Genomic DNA, 20444 nt, shown 5'->3' with positions numbered 1-20444 from the left:
CAGGAATTGATTAAAGACATAGCCCTTCAGTTCACATTTACAGCTCCCCCCACCTTTTTTTTAGTCAAACTATTTTCTTGAAATAATTCAAACTATTGCCACTATCTCATCCAGTACAGAAGATGACACCACTAGATTTTTAATAGGTGGTGATTAAGGAAACAGAAAGTCTCTTTTTCCATGAACAGAAAACCTCAGACTATTTCATGCCTTATTAAATATTTCCAGTGATTCAACACCACACTCATCACAACAGAAAACGGCTACATAGCTTTTGTGGGAGAAAAGCAGTAGTAAGAACTACCACCAAATAAGAACAAGTGCATCATACACACAGCTTACTCAGTGACCACACCACAGATTAAATGAAAACAAAGAATGAAAAGTTTACATATACAGCCAATTGTACACATTTAAGAAATTAAGTGGGAAAAATACAATGTTTCACGAATAAAATAATTTTGAAATTGCAAAATCTTTCATTAACTGCATTAGCATGTACTTCGAGGATTAAATATGCTCCAGTGGAATTTGGCAAGTGTTCTGCGTAGTTAAGAAAAACAGATTGATGAGATTTTAGAGGAAGGTGAAAAAGCAGATGGTATTATCATTATCAATACAGTGAACACAGACAATAGTAACCACACGTAGAAGTTAATTTTTACATACGAACTAACTTTAGTAGTTAAGACTTCTAGTGACAACAGTCAAGTTATTTCCTGAAGTCTCTCCCAAAAACACCTACTAGTAATAAGAGAGGCCGCAGACAACAATGCATGAGAAGCATTCCCTTCATCCCTTAATACAGCATGTTTTCTAAGCTCAATAACCAAGTAAATGCCAAAGTACATATGTAGTAAATACCAGCATGACACATATAATCTGCTTATGTCAAATACATCAACTTCTATTTGCTGGGTGTATCTGACATATGCCATTCTAATACTATAATTAAAGCTAAATGAAACCTATCGAAGCATTCAAGTGATGAAGTTAAGCAGTAAATTAGTAATGTTGTGCTGTAAGATACTTAGGCATATAAATTATCATTAAATAATCTCTTCATCACTCAAACACAAAAATAAAACCATTAAGGTAGTGGAGAACAAAATACAGAGTATCAACCCTCAGAAAGTTAGGACCTGTCGTATTTGCTATTAGGTACTTTTGTGCTTGATAAACAAAACAAAAACCTCTAGCACACCATTTGAAATACCTTCAATATTACTTCAAGTGTGTGAAATATAATCCCCGATGTTTAATAAAAGGGTCATTATAGCTAAAAATATTTCAAGTAGTTCAAATTCTCCAAAATTTGAGTTGTCACAAAGAAAACAGCAAAATCTTTATCACTGGCGTAAAAAAAGATATAATGAAAAGTTTCTTCTTATTTTAGTAAATGGCCAAGTATGATTTTCAGCACATATGTAATTCACTAAGACTGGTTCTATCTTTATTTAGTTCATCGTATACTTTTTAAACACAGATCAAGGGGATTTTTTTTTGGTTCCTAATTCAGTTACCATACTCAAGTTTTTAACATCAAAGCCAGAGAGCAACTCATCTTGTTACAGGCGAGAACTGATAATTATTGTGGGAGTAAGAAAAGCTTAGTCTAGTTCAAAAACTTCTGTAAGTAAAATATCTATTAACACCAAAGTAAAGAATATGAACATAATTGTAATATATTACTAAAACATGTAGTATTTTTGCAGCAGGAGAACAAAGTTAACATTCAATGGTTTGAAGTCTGTGGTATATTACACAAAAATAGCAGCATCCAGAGGAATATAAAAATAACATATTAGTGCAGGGGTTTTGTGTATTGCTTGTCTCAGAGGTTACAATGAAAAACTCAGCTAGTAACAAAGAGTAGGAGTCCTCTCCATACAAATACCTGCATCTGTTACTCCTTCTCAGATCTACATTTAACCTAGGTAATACATAATGCAGTTACAATAGCAGAAATTTTGATAACATTTTAAGTTCCTTTAAATTAGATTATTTTAATTTTTTAAGGACAACTACTTAAGTCTATTGCAACAGTATATTCCATGAGATCTCCAGAAAGGAGAAAGATCTTCAGAAAGTTTTTCAAGCTCACTAGTGAGCACTATTTGGGGGAGGGAAGAAGATTTTAAATCTCAGTTCTAAGTACTGGGGTATTTACATTGCATAGCGTGCATGAGTCAGCCCTCCTCCACGTTGTTGAACCTCTAACTCACCTCATCTCGAAAGCTAGTAAAATGGCACCGGTACAATTCAGACACCGAACAGTTAACATTACATTCAGAATTAAAATCCCTTGAATGAACACGCACATGCTGCAAGCCAGCTGGCTGACCAAAACTGAACATAATATTTAGCATTTGTTGGCCAGTTAGTAAACAGACCTTGCCTATATAGAGACCACACACAGTCTTTTAATAAGAACGGTGGATACAGATTTACCTATGTTTTACAGTAAAGCTTTATTAAAGAAGACATTAAAGAATCTGTGATGAACAGTAACAGCTCATTCTCTCTGTGAGATTAAGAATTGCAGCCTTCCCTCTTGGACATCAGCAATGCAATACTTTCATGATTTCAAGGATAGATTACTACAATACGCAGTTTGGTCTACCTTAAGAAATGCTTGTTTATTACTGCTTCTTACTAGTGAAGTTCTCAGAGTACCATTAAAACAGGTGGTATAATAAATAAGAACTTTTAGGAATTCTTAATACTAAAAATTAGGATTTTTTAATTTAGATTTTTCTTTTTCACTTAAAAAAAGGTAATTCTGTTAGTTACAGGAATCACAAGTATTACATTTTCAAATGGGTAACCCTGAGCCCTACTCAACTGTAAAGTTCTCTTTGCTAGTACCTATATTCCAGCAACCTAACATTATTTAATACATTAAAACCAGCTTCCAATTGTGTTCTGGAATATGTAAAAGTAAAACAAGCACATCATGTAATTTCAGACAGAAAACTGAGGTTGTTTTAATTGGGTGATAAATTTTGATAAATATATTGCTTTCTACCATAAAAACTAATTTTTTATGAAACAGTACTGTACAGTTAAAGCCCCAAAACAGCACAGCAACATTAAGGAACATAACCACCTTAAAATAAACATATGAACTTATTCAATTTAAAGACACCACAATTCTGCAAGGTTAGTTTTTATTGCTAGAACTGACTTGAACATAAATAATCTGGTAATTGGCATTTCTGACTGAGCAGAGTATCAGCCACTGGTGATCATTCAAAAAGCTCAATCTTTTTTCTGATCACTGCAGCTGTAAACTAGACAAACCAGATTATCCACGTGACATCAATAAAATATAGTTTTTACTCAGCAGACTGCCTCCTACTGCTTAAAATGCTCCTTTAAAAAAAGGGCAAAAAATAAAAATGCATTTAGAAGTATAGCTGGGATTTTGAATGAATTACTAAATCCTTTAAATCTACATTATTCACCCCTAATAACCTCTGTGCTGAAGGCTTTGAGAGCTTGTTTAACTGACAAACAGCTTTACAAACCCCATGTAAATCCAATGGATCAGAAGAAAAAAAAAAGTAAGGCTAGCTTTCCAGGTCATTTTAATAATGGTAATAGAGCTTGCTTTTTTAAAGAAAAAGGAATTCCGAGAGCACAGAATTATTTTTTTGAAGTAACACACTGCAGTATACAACTTTTTTCCTCCAAATTCTTAACTTGCATCTTATAAGAGAACCTGAATAAATTATGAAGTGTTCAGATTACACACTTCGTGTTTCATTCAGATGTTCAAGTTTCTTAATGTTATCATGACAGCTAGAAATTTATCTAAATAACACTTAATTTTTAGCACAAAAATTCTAATGCACATGACAGAAGAACCTCAGCAGTAGCTAAACCTAGTTAACTGAATGCATTACAACTAGTCAGAGTTGGAACATGCAAGTTTCCTTTATCTGTTTGAACTAGGTATCTGTCAGAGTTCATTATCAAAATGCAGTCATAAGAACTCAGGATGTAGTAATTCCTGTACATCCAAAAATCAAAATCAACATCTCTTGTTATATAGTGTACCAACATAATTTTCATCCACACATTCAACCACAAAATGTTAACAGACTCTTCCCAGAAAATCTATTTTCAGCTCCTCTGGGCAGAAGGATTTTTTGAACACAATGTGTACGTGTATTATCAAAGGTGGAAAAGATGGAAAAAAAAATTTTTTTTTTGTATGTTAACACAAACATAGTATCTTTAATCTTTAGGGCACTGTTTTGCCACAGTATCTGTTAAAGAGCTAACATCATTTGTTCACTAATCATCATTTGTTGGCTAATTTGAAGGTCACACGATCTAACAGCATACAACAAATTAAATATCCTAGCCTACTAGATTTGAAGAACTACCACATCTAACCGATACTCAATTCAGTTTTCTAAAAACTAACCCAAGTAGTAAACATTTATGTCAGGACATTTACCATCTAGTTTAAAATTAAGCCATTGCTATGGAGTTTCACTGTCCTAGGATTGTATAAGGATTTTTCATTCATTTTCATTTTGCTGTAGCAAAATTACATCTCAATCATATAATTTTGGCATTAGATAATACAACCTTCAGATAGAAACTAGAAAGCAATCCAAACAAACCAAAAGGGAAATTTACTTTTTTGTTTTGTGAAAATGAAAGATATACTGCCACCATAAAGACCTTACATTATATTGTCAAAGAGTCAAGAAACTTTAAAACACTGCAGAAGTTGCACTGCTTAGGTTGCTTTAAATTGAAGCAGCGGAAGTCAGATAAACAAACTACAAAGTTTGAGAGAACTAATTTAAGAATAACTCTTAAATTACTGACCTCTAACACAAAACTATAAAAGCTGTTTGCTGCTGGTTTTTACCGTACAGAATTAAATAGAAGCTCAAATCTCTCTTAACTCTTTTACTCAGGGCCTGAAAACCGTATCTGGTATATCATCATGCTACGTATAGTCCACCTGAACTTCTGCATACCTATTTCAGTACTCCCCATAGAAAAGATAAACACATACGAAGACAATAAATTAACGCAAGACCATCTCAAATTGATAGAAAACTACTCTGACAGTACTATTGTAACATGGAGAAGCTGCTCCTATAATGGAAGAAAAAAAACCAGCTCTTAGCATTAAGACAAATGAGACTCATCTATCACTGTTCTAAAACCTCCTGGGTTACACTCCCCTTCCACAAACACTCCAACAAACTTCAAGGAAGAGGACATACCAGCTCCTCCTAAGAGGAGGAGATCTGGAATTTCCTGCTCCCTTCCCGCCATGTCAGATTATGCTGCTGCACAAGAAGCCTGTCCACATTTAAGAACAGCAGCAAAAAAAAAAAAAGGAAAAGTCCTCTCCAGCTGAAGGCTTTTTTAGGCTGTAGTACAGTTGCACTCTCTTTAGTCTACAGCTTCTATCAGGGAAAGGCTGGGCCCATTCACTCCTCACCTGTTAAACCCAGCACAGGACTGCCTCTAGGCTGCCCAGCACCACAGACACCTATTACAGATATGAAAGAAAGGACAGAAAGCCCTGTTCATTACTAGTTTACCTGTTGAGAAGCCATAAACAAGGGTCTGCTCTTCACCTCTCTTTGGGTCAACTGACAGCTGTAAGCCAGGAGAAACAATCAAGTTTGGGTTCAAGAACTAAACAAGTTCTTGAGAAGAAACAGTAGAAACCTCAGTCCACAAGAAGAAGCAAATAATATCAAGCAGGATTAACCTTCAAACTAAGGTGCTGGACTCATTTCAAGCTTACATTCTACCAGCCTTTACTGCATGTAAATGAACTAGATGTAGTTATAACCTACATATCAAATATGAGGCTTTTAAGCAATTAAACATTGATTTTTTCCAAACATTAACTTCCCTTTTGAAAATGCATCAAATATAAAATCACATTTAAACCACATGATACTTTTCTACACCTCTAATAAAGGGGGAAATTAAGATATATAAATTTTACACCCTTGGAGAACATTCATGCTTTCGTCTATTACAAAAATAAACCTTTTTTTTTCCTAAATTAAGTATTAAACTGCAAGATACTTCATCAAGTATCAAAATGTTTCCAAAAAGTCCCATTGAGTACTGAGAAAACATCAAAAGAACAGTACTGTAAAATCATCTAAAACTGCTTGAATCAAAAGTAAGTTAATTTTTAAAATAACTTTCTCTGGACAGCAAACAAAGTTTTAATTTCTTTTTGCACTGAACAAGCCATGAAAAACTATGAAGTTTTAGACTAGTTTTATAAAACTATTTATATAAAATTAAGAATTTTATGCTACTAATAAAAGCGCTCTTTCAAAGTTTGTCCTTCCAAACTCTTTAACCTTCCCTGTCATTAGGGCTGACTGATATGCCACCAGCTGTTTTTTTTTTCTTCCTCGTGCTACAATGCATTCCCTTCCTTTTTAAGGCTAGTGTACCCAAGCAACAAACAGCAGGACTTAAGCCAGCTGCTAGGATGTCACAAACCTATATATTTAGCTCCCATCTCATTTATTGCCATGCCTCAGTGTCAACCATTTAATGTCCCTTTTGCTCCAGTCTACTGACATTCCTCACTAGCTGACAACACTGCGGGCTGGATCAGCAGCCAGGAGGTACAAGAACACACAACAATAAACCAGAGACCTTATCAGTTATCAGAGACAAAAGCCATGCCTTGTCAAACATACTCAAGGTGAAAAACATTTTGGGTTTTGGCTTCTCCCTTCCCCCCCAACTTCTGATCTCATTTTCACTGTTTATAAATTGTGCCATTGTTTATGTAAATATTAACTTTAGATCTTTAGAAACAGCAATTTGTTCTTTTAGCATGTTTAATTAGCATTATTCCATTGTCACCTAATAGGACAGAAATCCTCCCATCTGTACTATATTAATTTGCAGTATTTGCTTTACTTCTGCTTTATCAGTGCTTTTCATATTAATATAAAATGTACATTAAAGTCACATTTGCTTTCCATTTAAGATTGTTTTAAAAATTAACCCTTTTCCTCATGCCACAAGTTTAAAGAAAATCTTAACAGGGTATTTCAATTCCATTTCAAGTAACTATAAAATAATATCCCTCAAAATGAATTTTATGCTACAATTTCTGTTCCTGTAAAAACACTAATCTAATTACTGTCATATTTTGCAAATAATTGGATTTTAAATTGCTTAGAATTATCAACATAAGTGAGAAAGCTGTAAAGATAGACAAATTAACAATTTCATGGTTTTAAAATAGGAATCTCCGTTATCATTAGAGGCCCATTTGCAATGATTTAAAGGCCCACAGTACAGTTTGGTAGTTCCCTTCTTTTAAGTGGTCATAAAAACTTTTAAACAGTAATTGAAAGATTGTTAACAGAAACTCTTTCAGGAAATCAGATCCCACGAACAATCTAATAGTAGCATGCTTAAGTGAGATAGTGAATAATCTGTTTCATCCTATTCACAAAGATGAGGTTTTCAGAACAGCGACAAGACATCAGTTTCAATAACACCAGGAGAAGAGTAAAAATTGTTCGATTCCATGCTCTACTTGGGAATCATGACACATTTATCTAGAGAATTAACAAGTTGTGCCATATGTAAATTGGTCTCCAAAACCTAATTGTAGGTTCCAGCAGTGCCCTCTAAACCTCACAGTTTACATCATTAAACTCATATTCCAATAACAAAGGATCCTCAGGATATACAGTCCAACAACTAATTTCCATAATAATACCTTTTAATTAGATGTGACTACATGTGACATTACCCACGGCACTTAAAGTTGGTAATTTTGCTGTAGACTACTTCCAATTTTCAGTAATTAGAAGTGAGAAAGATATGTTTAAATTGGAGCACCATTTTAGATGGTGATACTGTTGTTACAAATACTTTGCAGAAATGGAAATCCTTATACTTACAGGACAGCGTTCTCTTTTTTAAATTTATCAGAGAAATGCAATCACTTCTCCTCCTCCAAAAAGGAAGAGCTGACCAAGCAGAAACAGGCTTTGAGGTTATACTTAAGTTTATGCAAAGCAGAGGTGCTCAGTAACCACTTAATTTCTTCTTATTAATTACTGGAACTTTAGACGAAGTTCTGCATCCCTTTCAGGCCATAGATTTTCTGCTGAATTAGTCAGTGGTATATAATTCTCAATTCCAAAAATAAATTTGTTAGTCACCTTGAAAGGTGGGAGGAAACACAAGAAATTGCACACTCCCAAATCAGAATACCGTAAAGCTGTATTATATAAATAGTAATTACTACTCTTTCCTCCACAATAACACTCTCTTTGACAAGCAAAGTTAAAAAAAACAACAAAGGTAAAGCACCACACCAAGAAACAGAGCAACTAAACCCATGATAAAGATGCATAGTATTGTATTGTGGATAAAGGCAGGCATTACCAATGACAGCTGTGATGACAGCTTCTATATTCAACCGATATATTTGGTGAAAAATTGCATTTTATGAAATTTCTGAAGCGAGTGACAAATTAAGGTATTTAACCTTCCTAAACAAACATTTTCCAGTCATGAAACTGATTTTAATTACCTCATTTAGCTGACTAAATTGTAATTTATAATCACAACCAATATTCGATAATTTTTGCTTTACTTTTACTCACATTCAAGTATTTGTAACACAACTGCAATCTGATTCATAATATTAAAGCTCTATAGTATAAACGAACTGATTTATATGAATTGGGGGGGCACGGGGAAATCAGAATTATTATCTAGTTTGAGACAAATCAACTTCTGAAGTATCTATTTATGTCTTTAAATAGACTGAACAGCCTTCAAGTAGTTCAACAATCAGAACTACAGAAACTCATGATTTAACCAGAGAATGATAATGCTTAGCCACAGGAGCTTTGTACATCACAATCAATTTCCATGTACATAGTTTGCACTGCATTAGATTCTTTCGGCATTGATTTACCAAACTAGGTCTGGAATTTCATACCATGAAAATACTGAAACACGTCACAAAGTAACTTTAAATTGTTTTATCAAAACAAAAGCAATCCCCCACCCAAAAGTTTAGACCAAAAAAACCCTAGGGTTATATAATTTAGTAGTTTTTGTCATTCTACTACAGACTTCAAGTGACATGCTTCAACCAAGTGTAGAAGAAAAAAGACTAGTAGCTCTCAATGTCTACTTGCTGTTGCCCAATTCCTTCCTCTTAAAAAAAAAATCATAAATAAGTTTCTCAATGTTGACCATATTTGAAGTGAAAAATTGAACAATTCCATTTACCTTCTGAAAAAGCTGTTTCAAAGTGTTCAATACACATGTACAGCTGCCAGAATCAGTAAGTTTGCAAAATTCAAGCCCAGAACTGCAGAACACCTCAAATTATAGCCCTCAATGTTTCCTTTAGTGCTTTAAGGTCTAATCCACCTTGTCTGCTTTAAATGACTTGGGCTAAAAACTGTTATAGTACCAAACCTTAACTCTCTTCTCTATCTGTAAGAAGGCAATACATAAAAAGAAAAATGAGGAAAATCTGAGAAGTGCCTGAAACACCTTAAAAAGCCCAACTGGTCTGGAACATTTAAGGGTGTGAGTCCCACAACATACACACTAGAGAGTTTTGTGCTTCAGCCAGCATCAAGAAGTAAAGAGCAGCAGTATTACATTAATAGCAGCACGTTTGCATAGCAAATCTTATTGAATCTATTATCCTAAACATTTATAATTACAATGCTACTAAAATAGCAGCATATAAACAGTTGCTACATTAAGGCTTCATTTCTAACAGCTTTTGCCTTTTACCCAGAGGCTTTTAAAGTAAGGAGACAAACAGACATACATTACCACATTCAACAGTGGATGACCACTGCCACCACAGTTACTGCAACCAAAGAGGAACTATCCCTATTTACCACAGGAAAAAAAGGCGTAAGAAAGAGTTATCATAAAGCTCTGAAATGCACGTCAGGTTCACATGCCAATCTCCCTGTCTGTAGTAACATATATCTCTATAACCGAAGTTATCTTCCACCCCTATTTATGCTACAAAGCCAGAGATCCAGGTCTGTCTCTCTCGTTCAGATTGCCCATCCCCAACCCCCTGAAGAAATCAAAATCCTTCAGAAAGATTCACAAGCTCCTGTTTATAATTTTCCAGGTCTCATGGACTACATTTGAACTTGTGGAAGGAAAAAAAAAGATGCAAAGTATTACTTTGGCCAGGCTAACCTGAAAAAACATCTGAAGAGATCAAAGCCCAAGAAATACTATTTTAGTATTTGTGGTGAGTAACACCATCTTTGCTTTACTTTTAATGCAAGTGACATTCACTTTAAAAACAACAGTAATCAAATACAGTCAAATGAGTTCAAACTAGAAAATTCAAACAATTAAGCTAAACAGTATGAGCCAGAAGCTTAATATGTTAATTTGAATATCATCTTTGTTATCATCAGTAGTTAAGATACATTAACAATTGGTCATTTCCACTAACCAGGATAACAAATTTGGAAAAGCAAAACAGAGATATCTATTTCATGCTGCATTCACATTTTTAGACCATCTGTACTTGGCAGGGGAAAAAATTTACCTGAGAAACTGGTGCATATTTAAGACAACTTTAAACCCTAATTCAGCTGACGACCATCCCAGAGCAGGTAGTCCCTGTACCACTGGCAACAGGGAAAGCCCTCACTGTCCTTTGATGCTAGAGATCATAATGTTTGTAACTAGAATGAACTTGAATGTATAGGTCAGTATGTTCTGATTGTTTATAAACCACATAGCTGAAAGATATTGATCAACCTTAAGTAAGTACTCTAAAGAAACAGAAGCTTCTGAAAAAGCATTAATCAACCTAAGCAACTTAAAGTTAAGTGTTGGGTGGATGAGTGTACACCATTAGGACATGTGCATGAGCCTTCCAGGAAGGCACGAGATACTATGCTATATAACAAGGGACAACTAGAATGAGTGCAAGTAAAGTGTAAAAAGGAACTAGCTGCTCATCAACCAGCATTATTTTTCTTAAAAAAAATGAGTGTATATGAATGAAAAACAATGCACACAGCTTCAAAAGAAGTGTAGCAAGTTTCAAAAGGAATCTGAGCCTTCACAGAATTCAACTATTTTACACTGCTCTTAACAAAGAGAAAAGAAACATGAAAGCTGAGAACTGTGATTAATATTATGCCAGAGTAACTGAAATGAAACAACTGTGTCCAACTACTGTTCTTAGCAGCTTTAAAAAATAGCATATACTAATTGAATAAATTGAGTAGATCCATACAACAATGGATGAAAGCCCAATAGCTATGCAATCTCAGAATCTCCTACACAGAGCTATCTAATGAGGCAGCATTTGTGTTTTATTCTAAATCTAACATTCAAGACTAAGGCAGGTAAACAGTTCCTAAGTTCTTGCTTAAAAGGCAACCTGTTTTTTAAATTACTATGCACCCCCAAGACTTGTGGGCAGACTTATTCTAGTAATAAACAACAGATCTTTCAGTATTGAGGACTATGTAAGCTGATTTTTACCTGAGAGAGATATTTTACCTGAGAGGTATTTAGGAGAGATACAAGGAAAATAAAAGGCCAATATTTTGACTGGTACTCAATACTACTTCTAATAGCAATTCAGGATGCAGCTTGGTGCCTTCTTATCCCAGCAGAACACCGAGCAAGCATGATTAGCAAAGACTTGCATTTCACTGATCTACCTATATGATCTTTGAGAACTCATGCTGTCCTCTGATGAGAAACTATGAAATTGCTTTTACAAGGGCAACTTCTTAAGAATCTGAGCATACAAACAGTAGTACCTGATCTACAGAGCTATTAAAAAGGAAGAATTATCTAATATGCCTGTCAAAAGCTTACTGACCACCAGATATGGGCGGTGGAAGAACAAAAGAAGACAGGAAGATAGCATGGTATTATAATTGCCAGGTTAAATCCCTGCAGAAAATACAACAGCTCAGTGTTACAGGTCTCCTTTGTCAACTAACCAGAGGAAAAAAAGTTTTAAAACCTCTTCATTCTCAAGAAAGGGGGTTTCTCTCTGTATTTCCTACCTCTTTAAAATGTTGTGCTTCTCAACTACAAACCCCATCCCTTCAGGAATCAATGTCAGCTCTCTGAAGAAAAGGGGAGATCTGTTCTTGACTTTGAACAGCTGAGTGCATCTACTAGGGATTCTGATGCCTGAACAGTAATTTGTAAATCCATGTATGTATTTTAAACACAGCTCTAGCTTGCTCTGTTGGTGTTAGCCCTTAATGATGTATTTCCATGTCCACTGCAGTCCCCAGTCCTAGTTAAAGTATACAGGAAATACACAAAAAACTACAAGCAAGTTCAGCAGGTGTACCCAAGTGTACCTGACCTATTCACAACAGCAAGCAAAAATGTCATGCTGAAGCACTTCCTCCTCTCTGTATAGAACCCTTCTTTACTATGATAAACATTTGAAATAATAGATTGAACAAAAAACAATGAAAACCAAAAATCAATATTCCACAAATCTCTCTGCCCCGCAACTGACCTTTCATTATTTGTATTTGCACACAACTCTTCGGTACTTAATCTTGCAAGAGCTACTATACAAAGTGAGCAGAAGTTCTAAGGGAAAACAGTTCAGCAAAAGGAAGCATAAATAAACTGACGTATGATTAACTGAAACCATGTACCCAAATATTTTTGTAATCCATGAACTGAAGAAATTTATGTGCATAAAGTGCAGAATTATAAAACAAAAGAGAGTATTAAGACGACAGCTCTGATCAAACAGATTGCCCAATGAAAGCCTGACTCTGCAAAGACAGTTACAATTGAGGGACAAGCCATAATGAAAGGCACCACGCAAGCAAAAACAAGCATGACAGATATTGACTACTAGATCTTAACTTTTCAAAAAGTTCAGTTGGACACATCTTTCGCAACCTCAAATTCTGTAACTCCCAAAATTACAAGAGGACTCCTACCCTGAAGAGTTGGACCTGTACAGTGACTAAACAAGAAAAATAATCCACTACTTTTTACTACAAGTGTCATATACATGCTGGACATCATCAAAAGTGTAATCCTATCTATGATGTTAATTTGAAGAAGTTAATACAAGCATCACCATAACAAACTGGTATCCTAACAAATATGTTCAACTTGTGTATCAGTATTGCAACTAATTTCTTCTCCCAGATTTCCAAATTTACTTTGAAAAATATTATGGGAAACATTGTCCCTAGCCAAAGCAAGCTCTATTTACTTAGTCTTTACTTGTCTCACCTCCACCGCCTTCCTTTTTTAATCAATTTATACACACAAAAAGCATAGTATCTGCAAAGAGTTAAAGAGCAGAATTTGAAAGTAAGCATTAAATGGGAGTAAGAATATTAACATATAAGTAACAAGGTAATCACCTAACTTAATTGCACTCAATGCTTGAAGAGTTAAATGGTGAAGAAATAGCTCTCACAAGGATGAGATATGGACCAAATTCATTGGCACTGCTGAACTGATGCTGAGCCTGCAAGACTACCATCAGAGACTCAAAGACAAGGAGTTTTATCTCCCATGTATTCTAGACATTTGTCTTCCATGTCTCCAAGGACAAACATGTTCTGGAGATTTAACAGGCTTACTTCTGAACAAAATTATGACAATGTATGTCATCTTTCAGCAAGGTGCTACCAAAAAGAAGCCAGCCATTGAGTGTGAACCTGGGCTCAAAAGAAACTTATCTTTCAAAAGGTCAATCAGATGGTCAGTAACAGAAGGATATCCAATAAAACATTAGACAGAAAGGGTAAAAAAGCTTCATACACATATTGAAGCATGTCTCTGTTTTATTAGCATCTGAACAAAGGGGACCTTTCTCAATGAATTCATTCCCTTACCATTTGCAACCAGAGTGCGTAAAGCCTCTCATAAATATATAGCATTCAAAATTAACTTTTTTGCTCACGTTACTTCTACTAGAATGTTTTTCCAAATATCTCACTCAGACTGGAAATTAATAATCAAACTATTTTAGTTTTTTCATATACATTTGTACTTGTATAAGTAGTTGACCTTCTGCCAAATCTTTCTTCAGCCCTGCTGGTACTCTGTAGCCCAAATTTATTTAGAGACCAGTTATATTCTTTCTTTCCTTCCTATTGCAAGGGTAAACAAGGCCAGCTCTTTTAGCCTCCTTCCCTGTTTACCACTAGGGAATGAAGAGCTTAAGTAAAAGAATCAGAACAATAAATAAAGAGGATGTTATCATTTTCCTAATCCATATTAGGGATGCCATTAAACTCTGATATTACCAAATTGAAAAAGGATTTAAACGTTTTGTCAGTAAGTTCCCCATAGTAAAATGAATCCCTGTGTTCATCATTCTGTTGTACTAATTAAACAGTTTTAACTAAAATGGTCAGGAAGTACGCACAAGCTGTTTATCACGGCTGGCCTTTGAGCTTCAGTATACTCAAAGGACACGCTACTTTAGATGCGATAATTACAGAGTTCTTACATTTTTACTGAAGAGGCACAGAAGAGTTCCAACAGAGAATTTCACATTAATCAGAGCTAACAGGGTACCTATTAATAATAAAGCCATGATTATAATAGAAAAACATTTATTCAGTCCAACATTTGTAGGTACTAATTCCAAAAACTGTTTAAATTGATATCAGACATAAAGTTTAGTCTCAGCTCTTTAGGGAAATTCAAGAAAATTAATCATTTATCTGAAGCATAAGAAATGCTAAAGACTATTAAATATTCACCCACAAACAACAGCATATCCTCCATACTTCTGCTTCTTAAGAGCTCAATAATTTTCCTCACAACTTTTCTTTTTACTTTTTTATACTCTGATGGAACATATTTCTCCATGAATTGAAAATGTCTTCAAACCGTAACACCAAAGACTTAAAGGAGCATACAAAGATTTAACTGTAGAGAGATCACATTTTTAACTGAAGGGAAAATTATGGACAACTACTAGAATTTAATCTTCTGGGTGTCTTCTGCACAATTTCTCTCTCAAGTTTCAGGAGCACATACATGGTTCAGAAAAGCTGAACTCTCAGCTTTAAGACTAAAGCTTCTATAAAGATCTAACACCTTCCAAAGATACTAGAAGAAAATACATACGGGTAAACACAATGGCATTACTGTAGCTTCCAATGGAAAAAACAATGAGCCAGACCACCCCAAAGAGTTATGCAATTTATCAGATTGTGATTACATCATGGAAAAACGCTCCTTATTAATGCAATACACAAAAAATTAGTTATTCCTTAGCAAGACTTTTGCATATCTTCCATTTACTAGTACAGAAGTAGAAATGCAGACTCTACACAGTCGGCATTTAAAAACTACAGGCTGTTTCAGACAACTGATTTTTTTGAAAGTTGAACCTTGCACCAACTACGGTCTTAGAATAAAAAATACTAAAAGTACACTCACAAAAAACTAAATTATTGAGAGATTATTGGGGATTTTATATATTTATTTAATATATTTATATATTTATTTATTTTAGCTTTATAATTCAATTTGATATATTCTTTCCTCTGTGTAGGTACTCAAAGCAAACAGTAGTATTGAAGTGATGTAGGCTATGAAAATTTACTGCTTCATCTTTTATACATATATGCATATATATGTTTATATATATATACATAAAACCTAAGTTTGTTTAAACTTATGGCAGATCATTATTTTTGCGCCTCACAGTTAGTTTAGGATTCTGCACATAAGATGGTACTATAGTACTATTCAGTATTCACTACTTTAAGCATAATCTATATGCTTAAATTTTTGAGTAAAAAATATTTACCAGAATAAGGTTTATTAAATATCATAAGAAGTTTTGATAATTTTCAATTTACATTGTTAAAAATATTACTAAATCTACACCAGAAAACAGTTTCTGGTCACTCTTCTCTGAATAATCTTCAAGTTTATGCATCTTTATGTCTTTATAAAGTATACAAGATTGTCAGCTGGAAGAGAATGATGGCGATAGAGAGAATTAACTGGGTTTGTCTGACAAACTCACTCTGATAATCTGCGCATCATGTCTTCCCTGTGTCTGATAACAACTAAATCAATTGCTAGATATGAGTAAGAAGTTTCGCATAACACTGTGATGACAATGAAATTATCTTTACAGGTGAAATTAATCTTCACAAGTGAATTTTACAGGGGTTTTTTCAAGAGAAATTGGAATGACTGTACTCCAGACCTTCTGAACACTGTACTAGCCTGAACACAAAGCAAGTTGTTTAATTTGTAACCTGCAGAAAGATCTTAGAAAGGAACTACAGACAAAACCACAGCTTTTTTTGTACATAGTGGTATATTGTAGGTGCTTAGTCAATTACTGAGGCTGTGCAGACACCATTCTGAGTAGCTAGGATCAAATACAAACAACACAAGCAGGAGCACGCAGGGAATGCTGGGCTTGGCTACCACCATAGTGGTAAAGCCGTACATTTTCTAGCAAACATTTCACATCATCTCATAAGGACCAATTACCTTTTTATTCCAGGTCACATGCATGCAAACCACAAGTCTCACCAACTTCTGAATTTGTAAGAGTTTATTAAAATAAACTAGTGAACACTTCAAGGGCATCCTTCTGAAGGCACGAAAAGAGCTAGCCGTAGCTAGAGAAATCGTACACCCAAAGTTACACAAGGTGTTTTGACAGTAACTAGAGACAAACTCTTTCCTGCTTATTTACACTGTATTTGATAATTAACTGGCAGTGAAAAGCTGAGGTCCTACACCCTTGATTTCTAGAAGAAAAGCTTAATAATAACTACAGGAAATCCAACCCCTTTTTATTCCTCCTATCTCATGATCCTGATATAGTAATCATCAAGTTCTGTAAAAACTACAACTGGTAACTAAGGCAACTTCACAAAGGATACATTATCAAGTTATAACCCCAAGATTTCAACACCTAAGCTATGTTTTAAAAAGCCAAGAAGCAGTATAACTCTAAGATATATACAGATATCTAAGTACAGAGCTATTGACATTGCTGTACAGAAAAATTGCATAGCACAGTTCCTCTCAAAAATCTGTAATTCCAAGGAGTTTCAAAAGAATCACTCTTTTTGGTGTGGGAATATGTATGCACGTATATATGTGTACATATATGCATATGTGCATCTCCATAATTTGGAAGAAGGGAAGGGAAGGGGAGAGAGATGTCCTTACTGCCAATGCAAATTCTTTGAACACTTTTTTCCCAGTGCAGGTATTTTAACCCAGAAGCAACAGAACAACTTTGTGAAAACTGAAAAGGGAAAAGAGGCATTTGTCTAAGTATTCTGTTCTGAATAATGACTTGCACTAATTTTTCTTAATGGAGTATGGCACAATGAGGTTTTTAGAGGCCTGTATGTTCTAAGCAGCACTAAAATAATAAAGCTTAATTTGGAGAGCTTAATCTAATTAATGATACAAAGGAAAGCCACAGAAATACAGAAGTGTTACTGCCATTTTTTGTTGGTCTGTACTTTCTTCCACTTTATACCACTTCAATGTGCAAATGCCTGACTTGGACCCTGCACTCCTCCACTGCAACAGGACCTCTAAATTCTGTTATGGAGGAATAACACCATTTCTTATTTTGTCAGTGATCAATGAAAATGGTTAGGGTAGATTTTGACAGGACTGTTTCTCCCTGAGTTGTTTTAAGAAACCATTCAGACCACAGGAGTTCTAAATAGATCTTCTAGTTAATTAAATTAAACCCTTCTCCCTCAAAAAGGTATATGTACAATAGAACAGAACACCCAATGGAGAACTTAACATTGGCATGCAAGCAAGGAGCTTTGCTTAAGGAGGCAGAGGACAGAGGGCAAAAAACCCGCCCAAGAAAAAGACATTTCTATATGCAACAAAACTGGTTACACAGGTATGGGACAAACAGAAACTGACATTAAGTACAGTCTCCAAAAGGTCTCTAAAGGGTCTCTAAGCATTCTCCAATCAAATTTTAGACATACTAAGAGGAAAAAAAACACTGTCCCAAGAACTACTTCCCTCATAAAACTCACTACACAGTGTCTCAGGAGTGACAGTACTGAATGAACAAGATAATACACATCTTGGATCTACAGCTTTGCAAGCCATACTAGTTTGGTATTTAACACAACCTTCTTCCACTCACACTCACTGCAAATCAAGACACCAAGTGGAACATACACTGCTTCCCTAAGAAGTACCTTGTCAAAAACAACTCAGTGTGATCCAAGGGTAGCATTGCATGAAATTTACATTTAAAGACAACCACAAGGATCAAAAAAGAATTTAGGGACTAAAAAGATATACTTACATCTGGATATTCTTTTACAGGCACATATAGTTTCTCTTGTAACTGTACAATAGGTCCCACAGCATCTGGTAATTCTGCACTTCTCTTCTCCGTACTACCATTTAATGTGTCGTTATACATGTCTTTCCGTACTCTGCTAATTTCTGTGGGGGGAAAAACGTATATTAGGTATTAAATACAGTAACATTATAATCTAGCATGACAGTCTTCTCTTTCTAATCTTTCCCAAATCTTAATGCCATTTTATTCCTCTCCATGAGCACCATGGTAACTTGAAAGAAAAATCTACTCTGGTTTTGTTTACTTTTCTGTGTGGGTTTTTTTTTTTTTTAATTGCAACACCTTCTTAAATGTTTTTTTCATGTCTGTAAATTTGCTACCTACTCATTCTGTTTATGCAATTCAGCTACTGAAGTAAAAATTATGTGCAGCTCCTCAGAACACTTGCAAGATTGTTCATATCATTTAAAAGGTGCATAAGAACAGTTCTTCTGCATTATTTTTATAATAAAGCATCTAGAAAGCAAAAAAAATTGAAATCTGTACTGAAAATAAAAAATACAAAAATAAATCTATACGGTACTGTTTGCCAGTTATGAGATTAACTATAGCATTTGGAAATGAAATGGTGCATTCTTTCAGCAATGAGGTATCTGACAACTCAAGGGAGCACACGGTGTGACCACAAACTAGTAAATATTGTTCTACTGACTACCCCCAGTGAGATAATGAAAAAATGAAGACAACTACAGTATCAGAGACCCGGGCAACCTCTATATACATCCAAAAGTCCTACTACTTCATTGCAAAGTAATGAAAAACTCCTCGACAGCATCAGAGAATGTCACAAGTAGACCTCTCAGGTACTGTTTCTACCCATTACACCTGTACTACCCACACCTTGAGGTATTTACTTGCAAGATGTACTTGAGTAATTATAAACAAGGTAGTTAAAAAGGGATAATTTGATGCAACTCCGGGTCTATTTCACTAAACTGTAACAACCTGAGAACAGACCCAAAGCTTTCTTTTATTTAACCAAAAAATGTATTTAACAAGAGCTTGTATTTAATTTCTAGAACTGTTAAACTGGTATTTAAATTGCTGCTTTAAGAATAAATCCCTCACATTTCATAACTTCATTACTTTAAGAATTACTTAAAATTAATGTATTAACCAAGTTCCAAATTGAAAACTAACATTTAAATAGGCATTGTTCCCAAAGCATTAAGATTTATTATAGTGTGGACCGTAAAGCAAAAACTTACATCAATAATTCCAGCCTTTTACTTAGAATTGTTACAGCTGCTTTCAAAATCTTCAGAATTAAAATGAAACCGAAAACAGAACTTTTATGTTTTCATCTGACTACAGGAAGACACAGAAATGAGAAGTCACTTGAAACTCTAGCAGCAGACAAGAGATTAATGTAACCTCTGTTTCATAATCAATTTCTTCTCTGGCCAGTTATTTCTAGCTGAGATTTCACAACTTGAAAAGCTAGGGGGGAGAGGGAGAGCATCAGAACCAATGAATCTCTGAAACGCAGCAGACCTAAATCTCAGCTGAGTTAGTCTAATTCTAGGAAACTTACTCTGCATATTCAAGAATAAGTTGTTTCTGCACTGGAAACTGATGTACTCAATCATGTATACTATATAATGATTTGGTGGTTAACGCCTGTTTAGAATGGAGAACACAAATTCATCATCATATAATCATAGATCAAGGAAAAAATCCACAGCTGCTGCTACACTGACAATATTGGCAACAGACACAAAATCCTCAGAACTACAAGCAGTATTTACACTGGCTTCAGTATATAAAGAAATTCTTTAGCACATCTCTTTGAACACATACTATTATCTTCTGGCAGATTTTGTTTCCTTTTCATTATCTTCAGATTTTCCATTAACTTAACACTACACTGAAACAAGCCAGGCAGTCTGCTGAAGTACTGAAGCATAAGTAGCAAGATGGTCATTTTTATTTATATTTGGCAGCTACAGAGTAGTTGCACTGAAAAATTAATTTTGAATTTTATATTTCATGTAGAATATCATCACTAACACTAGATAGCCTAGTTTTTACAGGACAG

At 34.7% G+C, this 20444-nt stretch overlaps 1 protein-coding gene across 4 annotated transcripts in view; it reads right to left on the bottom strand.

Annotated features, from left to right (window-relative positions):
* The window catches only part of QKI (QKI, KH domain containing, RNA binding), a 121577-nt gene extending 103092 nt beyond the window's left edge, over window positions 1-18485 (bottom strand). For 3 of the 4 annotated variants that reach the window (XM_010289840.1, XM_010289841.1, XM_010289842.1), the window contains exon 1: window positions 18347-18485. In XM_010289840.1, the coding sequence (XP_010288142.1) occupies window positions 18347-18466 (120 nt within the window). In that variant the 5' untranslated portion in view covers window positions 18467-18485. The remainder of the gene's footprint in view (window positions 1-18346) is intronic. The other variant, XM_010289839.1, reaches the window with a different exon arrangement.
* Between the last annotated feature and the right edge of the window lie 1959 nt (window positions 18486-20444).

The sequence above is a fragment of the Phaethon lepturus genome, unplaced genomic scaffold (assembly GCF_000687285.1).
Source record: "Phaethon lepturus isolate BGI_N335 unplaced genomic scaffold, ASM68728v1 scaffold1186, whole genome shotgun sequence".
Taxonomy (NCBI): Eukaryota; Metazoa; Chordata; class Aves; order Phaethontiformes; family Phaethontidae; genus Phaethon; species Phaethon lepturus.
The sequence above is the reverse complement of the archived record's forward strand: the minus strand, read 5'-3'. Positions and strand labels throughout refer to the sequence as shown.